At 49.5% G+C, this 10731-nt stretch overlaps 1 protein-coding gene across 2 annotated transcripts; it reads left to right on the forward strand.

The window, feature by feature from the left end:
- Window positions 1-329: 329 nt before the first annotated feature.
- Window positions 330-9767, forward strand: NR2F1 (nuclear receptor subfamily 2 group F member 1). 2 transcript variants are annotated; one of them, XM_032206504.1, is made up of 3 exons: window positions 330-953; window positions 3947-4474; window positions 9235-9767. In XM_032206504.1, exons 1-3 carry the CDS (start codon window positions 506-508, stop codon window positions 9513-9515), a joined length of 1257 nt encoding a protein of 418 aa, XP_032062395.1. In that variant the 5' UTR covers window positions 330-505; the 3' UTR covers window positions 9516-9767. The 2 variants fall into 2 exon arrangements, with proteins under 2 accessions (XP_032062395.1, XP_032062396.1); XM_032206505.1 differs by lacking the exon at window positions 330-953 and adding an exon at window positions 2446-3071.
- Window positions 9768-10731: the final 964 nt, after the last annotated feature.

Below are 10731 nucleotides of genomic sequence, written 5' to 3' on the forward strand. Positions count from 1 at the left end.
AGGGGGAAGCAGAGAGACGGGGGCAGTTTGAGAGGGGGGGGCAGCGCAGGGAGGGAAGAAAAAAAAAAAAAAAAAAAAAAAAAAAAAGGAGAGGGGGGGGAAAAAGAGAAAAGAGGGAGAGAGGATAAAAAATCCTCCGACGCCCCCCTCCCCCTCCCTTTTTTTTTTTCCTTAAAAGAAAAAAAAAAAAAAAAGAGAGAGAGAGAGAGAGAGAGAGAGAAGAAGAAGGAAAAATTAGCGAGGGCGCGAGGAGCGAGAGGAGGGGGTCTGGCGGCGGAAAATAAATAAAATAAAGAAAACGGCAGGAGCGGCTCCAGCCGGCGGCAGCAGCGGCGGCGGCAGCAGGGCAGCGGCAGCCGAGGCGGAGGCAGGCGGCAGGCACGGTCCCCTCGCTCCCCGCTCGCCCCCGGCCCCCGGCCGCCCGCCCCCCCCCCGCCCCCCGCCTCTCTCCCCGGCAGCCCGCAGCGAGCCGCGCCGCTCCCCAGCACTTTTTTGGGCCCGAGATATGGCAATGGTAGTTAGCAGCTGGCGAGATCCGCAGGAAGACGTGGCCGGGGGCACCCCGAGCGGCCCCAACCCCGCAGCGCAGCCGGCCCGGGAGCAGCCCCCCCAGCAGCAAGGGGGCTCGGCCGCCCCGCACACCCCGCAGACCCCCAGCCAGCCGGGACCCCCCTCCACGCCGGGCACGGCCGGGGACAAGGGCCCGGGCCAGCAGGGCTCGGGGCAGAGCCAGCAGCACATCGAGTGCGTGGTGTGCGGGGACAAGTCCAGCGGCAAGCACTACGGCCAGTTCACCTGCGAGGGCTGCAAAAGTTTCTTCAAGAGGAGCGTCCGCAGGAACTTAACTTACACATGCCGTGCCAACAGGAACTGTCCCATCGACCAGCACCACCGCAACCAGTGCCAGTACTGCCGCCTCAAGAAGTGCCTCAAAGTGGGCATGAGGCGGGAAGGTGAATATTTCTTCCCTACTATACTACCGCTCCCTCTCCCCCCGTGGCTGTCGTGCGAGTGTGTGCGAGTGTGAGTGAGCGTGTGGCGTGCGCACCCGGCCGCGCACACGCGTGCACACAGAGACGTGCATACACACGCGCGCAGAGTGTGTCTGTGTGTGTGTACGGATATATTTGCAGCTCTCCGTGGCGATCTAGGTCTCTCTATATTTACATGCACATGTCAATCTCTCCCTCTGCCTGCACTCCATCTGGCAGCTTTGCACCAGGTTTTGTTGTTATTGTGGATGGTGGTTGGTGGTGTTTTCTTTTGCTTTTTGGTTTGTGCCTCCTGCCCTCCTCCTGCTTCTCCCCACCCCCTTCCCCGGCACCGCCACGCTCTTCCCTTCCCCGCTCATTGTGCCGAGAATTTATTATTATGATCGCTCGCTAAATATTTATCGTTTAGCCGCTATCTCCGCGCGCGTGTGTCTGCCTCTCCGCGTGTCTGCGTGCGTGTGTGTGGATGTGGTTTTGTCTATTGTTGGCATGAGACCGGGGGGTGGGGGGAGATACATCTCTCTCTCTGTACGAGATGTGCTTCCATTCAGCTTCCTTTCCCCCCCACCTCCCGCCCCATCATTTCTTTTTAAACCCACAACACTTCTCGGTAGATCCATTCCCAGGCTCTTTTTTTTTTTTTCTTTCTTTTTTTTTTTTTTTTTTTTTTTTTACTGAAAGAAAGATGAAAGACGTGTAAGTAGGAAAGAAAAGAGTAAAAGGAGGCGGGTGGGGGGACGAGGAGGGGGAAATGTGCTACTGTATCTCCGCTTCCCTGCGCTTCCCGGTGCCCCAGAGTGTGCTTCTGTGCGAGATCTGGCCTTGTTTTCACTCCATGCGTTCAAAGGAAAGTTTGTGAGTGAACCGGGTTTCCGTACTTCTGTCATTTTTTTTAGCACGCTGCTCATTTTATTTCTTCGTCAAACTCCACCCTCTCCTTAAAGCCTGCATACAAATTGCGATTTATAACCTATTTACCGATCCTTCTCATTTTAGCAGAATTCCTAGCCTGCATCTGGCAGTGGGCTCCTCACCATTTCCAAGTGCTCTTTTATTTATATATTTGTTTGTTTGTTTCCCCCCCTCTCCCTTCCAAGAGTTGCTGTGGTTTTCCTCGCTTTTAGGCTCGTTCCTCGCGTAGGAACATTTCCTGCCCTTCTTTCTCCTCGAAATGTGTTTCTCGGTTTACAGTGAAAGTTTACCCTGTGACTATCGTTAAAGATGCCTGAGAGTCACACCAGCGAAACAAGTCGGTTTTGCGGACTGGGGATTACTCCTGCCTTAATTGGTTTTGAAATTGTTATTTTGTATGCCACGAGAAAAGGAACGAAGGTGCTCCAGATCTGAAAGAGCTCGCAAATATGACGACTTCATTGGTAGCTTCAGGGGCTGTTGGTAGGCGTCTGGGAGAGGGGAAGGAAAAAAAAAAAAAAAAAAAAAAAAAGGCGAAGGGGGTGAAAAAACGCATAGATTTGTGTTCGCAGTTAATTGATAAATAACTGCCAAGTTTAAAAGCAGATCCAAGAGGCAGAGGTGGGCTGGAGGGCAGGAGCAGGAAGGTCCGGCCCGGGAGACTTGGAGGGCTCGGTGGGGAATGGACGTGGCTCTGCTAAATGGGAATAAAAGAGAAAGTTGGGGAAATGTGCCACGCCAGAAAGATGAATTATCTGCGTGCCAGCCCGTGTGCGTGTGTGCGTGAGTGAGTGTGTGCGTGCTCGTGTGAGCGTGAGCATGTGTGTGAGTGTGTGTGAGTGTGAGCAGAAATAAGCCTGAGTAGCTGTATCTTCTCCTTAAGTTACCTTTGTTTACATGGCATGCGGCTGAAAACGCTGGCACTGATGAAGTAAAACACACACACACTTAAAAAAAAAAAAAAAAAAAAAAAAAACTTTGGTCAGCTTTCGGGACTCGAGGCATGCTTACGCTCTGTGTGGAGATGGTTAATGAATCCAGTGTTTTTGCAGTTGCAAGCTTGTGCATTCACTGTGCAACGCTGACTGCAGGCTTTTGCAGTGGCAACAGCGCACCAAAGATATTAATTACACCGTCCCCTTTTTTTTCCACGAATGTTTGGCTATTGTAAGTTCGGACCTTTTTGTTTTATTTTCCCCTTCCCTTGATAATATTTAATCTTTCTCTTCCTTTTAGCAGGGAGAACTTTGCTGGGCGGGGGAGGGGGGGGTCCTCTATGGAAAGCTTGTTCTGTGTAATAAAGTTAGCAGTGGGGAGCTGGGGGGCTGCGACCTGTTCCAGTTTTAAGGGTAATGATGTGGTATTTTTGAAGAATATGGACGCGTTTATTTTTATGATTTTTATTTAAAAAAAAAAAAAAAGCAACACAGCAGTTCACTTGTAAATCTCAATGCTACCAGGGCAATCGGCTGGGATCCACAACAGAGCTTGGCTATATTTTTAACAGCTGGCTGTGATTTTTAACCCCACTTTCTTACCACCCGGAGGATTCCTTTGATTTTATTTTTACGTGTGGGGCTGCCTTTTGTTGCGAGAGGGGAGGGGGGCACAGCGGCGGTGGGGGTTGGGGAGGGATGGGGGGGGGGGTGGCGGATTTGTCTTGTTTGCCTTGGCTTTTTTCTTTTTTTTTTTTCCTTTTTTTTTTTTTTTTCTCTCTCTGTTTTAATCTGTGTTTATTTTCGTGAAGCCTGTCTGTCTTGGGGGGCGGGGGGCGCTTGGCTGCCGCTGCTGTGCTGGGGGTGCCTGAGCCGGGGCTGGGGTCGCGGCCGGGGCCGGGGCCGTGCCGTGCCGTGCCGGGCGGGGGGGCGATGCAGGTCTGCCGCAGCTGCCCGGCTCCGCATGCCTCTGGCTGTGTGTGCCCGTGCGTGTGCCGGGGGGGAGAAGCCCGGCATTGTCTCCGGCTGTCTGGCAGCGCCGCCGGGGCGATGCCCGCGAGCCTCCTGGATGCACATTTCCTCTCCTTCTCTCCTTGTTTTTGTCAGCGGTTCAGCGAGGAAGGATGCCGCCCACCCAACCCAACCCCGGCCAGTACGCCCTGACCAACGGGGACCCCCTGAACGGGCACTGCTATCTCTCGGGATACATCTCCCTGCTGCTGCGGGCCGAGCCCTACCCCACCTCCCGCTACGGCAGCCAGTGCATGCAGCCCAACAACATCATGGGCATCGAGAACATCTGCGAGCTGGCCGCCCGCCTGCTCTTCAGCGCCGTCGAGTGGGCCCGCAACATCCCGTTCTTCCCCGACCTGCAAATCACCGACCAGGTGGCCCTGCTGCGGCTCACCTGGAGCGAGCTCTTCGTGCTGAACGCGGCGCAGTGCTCCATGCCCCTACACGTGGCCCCGCTGCTGGCCGCCGCCGGCCTCCACGCCTCCCCGATGTCCGCCGACCGCGTCGTCGCCTTCATGGACCACATCCGCATCTTCCAGGAGCAGGTGGAGAAGCTCAAGGCGCTGCACGTCGACTCGGCCGAGTACAGCTGCCTCAAAGCCATCGTCCTCTTCACCTCAGGTGAGCGCCGGGACAAGAGGTTTGGGGCGCGCCGAGGTTTGGGGCGGGGGGCGGCGGGACGGGGGCGATGCGCGCGGGGGTCGCGGCGGGGAGCGCGGGGACACGGCCTCGGGACCCCGCCTCGCCCCCTCGCCACCCCCCGGCGGAGTCCCAAACGTCCCAAACACAGGCGGGCGTGCATCGGGCCGAGCGGAGACGGCGGGAGCGTGCGTGCGTGCGTGTTAACAATTTTTTCTGATGATAGATGGTTCAAATTAACCGGCAGGAAAGTGCATTAACATCGCCTTTGAAGTGCTCTGGTTGTAGCCTATAAGAATATAATACATCTTCTATTATTGTAACCTGCGAGAGAGAAATTTATAAACATCAAAGACGAACGATGCGGTGGAAATGTAGGCAGTGGAAGCGAGGCGAGATAAGAGGCCTCGCAACGTCATTTTTTAATTATTATTCTAATTATCGCCTCGATGGGGCTAATTGCCACTTTTTCTACTTGTTTGTTTTTCTTTTCTTTCCTTTTTCTTCTTCTTTTTTTTTTTTTTTTTTTCTTTCTACTCTCCCTTTCCACTGTCTCTTTTCTGTCCGGTTTGTTGTTGTTTGGTTCGAGCCCTTTTATTATTATTACTTTCCTTTTTGCTGTCTGTTGTATTATTGTTATCCTTTTATTATTTTTTTTTTCACCCTGGTCTTCTCACTTAGTGATAACTAAATAGTCCTAATAAATCTGACTTAAAACTAGGCCAAAGCAAAATTAAAAGCGTTCCTGAACAAAGATGGCAAATCGTTCAAAGGCCTTGTTTAACAGTAAGCATTTTATAATCCATCAATATTTGTTGCCTTTCATGCATGAAAAATAGTATTTACATTGTATTAAAATGACTCCTAAATTTGCACAATATTGTAATGTAGCAAATGTAGTATTAATATCGATTTGAACATCAGATAATTTATTTAGACAGGAGTATCTAATTTGTATGCAGGGTGGTCGGAGACATGTACTGTGACTGCCCCCTTTTACTTCCAGTGCAAATGCAGTCTCTCGGCGTTGGAGGGAATATTTCTTTGCAGAGGATAAAGTGCAGATCTTAAAACAAATGGAAGATTTACTGAATAGCCAGCTCGACATTTTAATGCATTTTATCTTAATAAGTCTTCCTGATGGAAACATGTTTTTCAAAAGTGACAAAGAGACCTGGCAGCATTTATCAGGCTGATTTAACTCCGGAGCCTGCCTGCAGACTTACGCACTCTCCATCCCCATTCATTTCAGGGTGTTCATCAATAAGTAGGGTCGATTGGGGAGAACCCTTCTGTGATTCCCCCACCCCCCACCCCCTCCCCCCAGACCCAACTTTGAGAAATTAGGAAAGCTCTGGCCCGTGCCTCAGTGCTTCCCACCGCCAAAGGCGCTGGGAAGACGATTTCCCCAAATTAGGACATTTTTTGAGGGGGAAAGGGGGCTTTTTCGTATTTTTCTCTCTTCCCCTCTCTTTCTGTTCCCCCTCCCACCTCCTTCCTTTACCTTCCTCAGATGATCGACCTTGGCTAGAAAGGCAGTTGGAGGCTTTAGATGAGCCCCTCATTTACATATATTAAAAACAAATGTAATAATTAAATGTTTACGAGGGGGGAAGCCTGTTCCCACAATGGAGCGGGGCGTGAATGGGGTTTAGAAAGGGAACAATAATATTATTTTGGAGCAGGATCGCATGGGGCATCTCAGAAAATGGAAATACAGCTGTCAGGAGTAATCTACCCCTTACCCCCATCCGCACATTTCCACTTTTCACTAAACTTGTTTTGATTGCTTAGCCAGAGGGGAATTCATGGGAAGCGTTTCTCAAAGTCGTCCAACTTTTAAACAAACTTTGACTGATGGAAAAGACATTTTTAGGCATATTGTCCTAAGTCCTTTGCTAAGGACTTCGTATTTAAAGCTGGCATGGGTTTCTCCTGTTGTGGTTTTTACATTTGGGCTCCGGATAGTATATTTAATCCGTAAAATTCTGGACACCGTCCAACGACTGGGTCGTGACCCAAAACCTGCTCCCTTTCTTGACTCTCTCTCTCTTTCCTCCACCTTCTTCTTCTTTTCTCTCTATTTTTTTCTTTCTTTAGAGTTATTAATTCCTGCATCTACCTTTTCCTCGTCATAAATAAACGTTTCCAGGAAGGGACCGAGCTAAATAACATAAATCCAATAAATCTATTTGCAGCGCAATAAGAACTTTGATTTCTAGTTAGATGCCAGCTGATTACATCTATATTTTCTGAACACTAAACTCTTCTGAAGGCGTAACATGAAATACATTCCCACTACTACAAAGAAGAAGGCTGGAGTGTGCTGAACAGTAATGGTTATTTATTTACATAATTTCTTTTCCATAGACTGCGGGAAGAAATATAGAGCTTTCCCGTATTGACACACTGCCATATGAAAAAGTGAGGCACACAGAATTTTCACATTAGCCCACTTTCTGAGATGGGATAATAATTCACCTTCGGTAAACATGTATTGCATTATTTCTTCCATGGATTGCGCTTCTCTGGACTCAATAATCTAATCGAGCTGTGCATCCCTTAATTATTATTATTTTTAATCCCGTTCTAGAGGGAGAATTAAGCCTTCCCACCGCCACCTTTAAGGATCCGAAATAAAATCCAAATAAACGCATATGCCAGACTATTAAAAATAATTAAAGCTCAATAGATATTATCGGCACGAGAAAAATCAGACGTGCTTGGCGGCGTAATGCAAATCCCAAGGCGTATTTTTCTCCTTCTCCTGCCTGCCGCCCTCCTAGCCAGCAACTGCCCCATCTACAGCGTCCGGTGACCTGCAGTATAGGTGCACTTACCATAAATATCTGATAAATATTTTACTAACCTTAAGGGTATGACATATGGGGCATAAAGAAAAAGCCCTGCTAGGGTGTCAGTAAGACCCTTTCATATTGCATTGTTTGGAAGTTGAATAGAATCCTAATGCATAATGGGCAGATAATGCATGTAAAATAGCAAGATATATGTAAATATGGAGTGTGATTTGTGGCAATCAACATATGAACAGGCCTGTGTTTTTGATATATATTGCTAACAAGAACAGGCCCGAGCGTTTGATATATATATATGTTGCAACCTGGAGCTTTAGATGTTGCAAAATATCATTGCATTAAAGGTACAGTATGGGTTAGCAGAGCAGTCTGGCTCAGATAATTGTATATCTGAGGGATGCCAAGTCCGCAGTTCAGGTCAAAGGTTCCCCTCTTCAGAAGTTCTTGAATTATGGCTTGTTTTATTTGTATTTTTGCTCGAGGCCACAGTATTGTAGATGAAGGTGTTCAGAATTCTTTGTAAAGCCAGTTCTTGATATGAGAAGGCAAACTTCAAAAATCTAGTCGCTACAGATTTTTTTTTTTTTTTTTTGAATAATTTGTTTTGTCCTTCCAGGGTCATAATTCTACATTCACAATTTTATAATGTCCTTTTGGGGGGCCATTAACAAGCATTAATTCATATACAGATCTATACATTAGCAAAGTCTGCCTTTGATCTCTGTAAAACCGCAGTGCCAGCTGACGGCCTCTCTCTGATCCTGACGTCTTCTTGTCGTTGTTGTTGTTTATTTAATTATTATTATTTTTTTTATATAATATCTATTATTAATCTGTGAAACAATGTAGATATTTGAGCCACGGAGGTTATCACGCCACTCTTCCCTGCCCTCAGTTCCCAGCCCAAGACCCCCAGCCAGCCATCACTCCTTGCACAATTACTCCTGCGGGCGCGGGGCTGCGCGTGTAACACGCCGATGGTGCGTGCACCTCTGCCCCTCTCCCTGCGCACCCGCGGAGGCCCCGGCCGCGCACCTCCCCGCCCGGCCGCATCCTGCGCGGTGCGTGGGGCGCGGTTCTGGACACCGCCGGCCCCGGCTTTTAGTGTGCGGGCCCTGCCGGGCGCGGAGCCGCCGGGACGCGGTGCGGAGCCGCTTCTCCGCGCCCTGGTGCGTAGCAGGCAGTCAGGGACCCCCCCTCGGCATCCCTCCAGACCCCATCCCCTGCCTCCCTGCGATGCGCAGCCATGTCAGCAAACTCGCTCTGTGTCTGCGCGCTCCGCAGTCCCTGCCTCTCTCTCTCTCTCTCTCTCTCTCTCTTTCCCTTTATTATTTTTTTATTATTTTTATTATTATTATTACAATTTCCTTTCCCGGCAGCCCCCCTTTCCCACCGCTGTTATTTACCGGGGGCCGCTCCCGGTTCCCAGGAGCGCGGTGATGCACACGGGGGAGGGAGGGGGGGGTGATGATGATGATGATGATGATGGGGAGGGGAGGGGGCGAGGTCGCGGCGTTTTTTTTTTTTTTTTTTTTTTTTTTTTTGTTTGTTTTTTTTTTGGGGGGGTGGGATGGCACGGCTATCAGCGCATCCCCGCGGAAATACGCACCGGGGGGGGTGGGGATGAGCGAGGAGCGACCCCGGCGGACAGGTTATTGATAATCCGCGTTATTTATAGGAGGGGGATGGGAACTGGGGGAGCGTGTGTGTGTGAGGGGGGGGGGGTATCTCGGGGGGGTGCCCCCCCCCCCCTCCATGGGGGAGGAGGGGGGCGCCGGCGCGCAGCTTCCCGGTCCGCTTCGCCGCCACTAACCGCTTCTCCCTTCCTCCCCCTCCTCCTCCTCCTCCTCCTCTCCTTCCTCCCCCCCCCCCCCACACTCCCCCCCCCCATCCGCCGCCCTTCCGCGGGCGCTGTGCGGCCGGCAGACGCCTGCGGGCTGTCGGATGCGGCGCACATCGAGAGCCTGCAGGAGAAGTCGCAGTGCGCGCTGGAGGAGTACGTGCGGAGCCAGTACCCCAACCAGCCCAGCCGCTTCGGCAAGCTGCTGCTGCGGCTGCCCTCGCTGCGCACCGTCTCCTCCTCCGTCATCGAGCAGCTCTTCTTCGTCCGCTTGGTAGGTAAAACCCCCATCGAGACCCTCATCAGGGATATGCTACTGTCGGGGAGCAGCTTCAACTGGCCTTACATGTCCATCCAGTGCTCCTAGAGCCCGGCCCGCACCCCCGGCAGAGACGCTGCGCGGCGGCGGAGGCGGGAGCGCTCGCACCGAGGGGCAGTCGGGGTGCGGGGGGGCCCCGGGAGGCGGACACTAAAACAAAAGAAAAGGCCCGAGTGGGATCAGAGGTGTGGCCGCGGTTGGGAGAAGGACGGACCTTGGCGTCCGTGGAGGTTCTGGTGCTTTGGTTGGTTTTCGGTTTGGTCGGTTTTGCTTTTCTTTTTTTTTTTTTTTTTTATTTTTTTTTCCTTTTGGAGAGGAGGAAAAAAAAAAAAAAAAAAGATGATAATAATAATAAAAGACAAAAAAGCAAAAAAAAATACAAAAAAATACAAAAAAATATGAGTATTGAGGGGATATTAATCAAACCTGAAGGGGATACTGGATCTTCCAGGATTTATTGTGGACTGTTGTTGATATATGCTGTACAGTAACAAACAAAACAAAATGCGTTGAAACTGAACTGAACCTTGTGTAGAATGAAAAACAAACAAACAAGCAAACAAACAAACAAAATTCCACGCGCAAACACTTACCACGAGCATTGTTACTCATTTTGTAAAATATTAGTCTTTATTTTCATTTTTTGTAAAACTTAAAACATCGTATGCGCATAAAGGAAAAACAAAAGAAACGAGAATTAGGGGAAAATAACATTTTCCAAATAATTATAAAAAAATTGTCCTGTGTCTATGTATCTATATCTGTTTTGTATTTTTTTCTGGTTCCAAACCAGGTTTCCTGTGATTCTATACTAATAATTTTTGATATAACCCTTTGCTTCTTATAATGAGTGCGATATATGTTGTCGAAGCTGTTCTTCAAGAATTAAAATTGAAGTGAGAATTTAAACAAAAATAAAAGAATTTAGCAAAAAAAATCAACTTATCACCCCACAACCCATGAGTCTTGTTGCTTGAAACATGCCAACAGTTCACCAAAAAAAAAAAAAAAAAAAAAAGGAAAAGGAAAAAAAAAAAGTTTAACCTCCCTGGACTTTTTAACTCCTTTAGTGGTGTTAAAAGGGAGAACGTTAAAAAATAAAATAAAATAAAATAAAATACAAAGTTGTGAGGGGCCAGCCAAGCTGTGCAGACCACGTGATGCCCCCAATCTGGCTTGGCTGTGCTGCCGAGGCCTAGGTCCTGCGGGTCCTGGTACGGTGCCGCAGGTGGGCTCCCTATGCTGGGATGGGGGTGGTGGGCTT

This window comes from Aythya fuligula, chromosome Z, assembly GCF_009819795.1.
Source record: "Aythya fuligula isolate bAytFul2 chromosome Z, bAytFul2.pri, whole genome shotgun sequence".
Taxonomy (NCBI): Eukaryota; Metazoa; Chordata; class Aves; order Anseriformes; family Anatidae; genus Aythya; species Aythya fuligula.

What these genes read in the sequence shown, in the direction of transcription:
- NR2F1 (XM_032206504.1), top strand. Translation starts at nt 506, where the DNA reads ATGGCAATGGTAGTTAGCAGCTGGCGAGATCCGCAGGAAGACGTGGCC. An exon ending in AGTGGGCATGAGGCGGGAAG is followed by an intron (nt 954 to 3,946) that starts GTGAATATTTCT and finishes TGTTTTTGTCAG; the next exon opens with CGGTTCAGCGAGGAAGGATG. An exon ending in CATCGTCCTCTTCACCTCAG is followed by an intron (nt 4,475 to 9,234) that starts GTGAGCGCCGGG and finishes TGCGGCCGGCAG; the next exon opens with ACGCCTGCGGGCTGTCGGAT.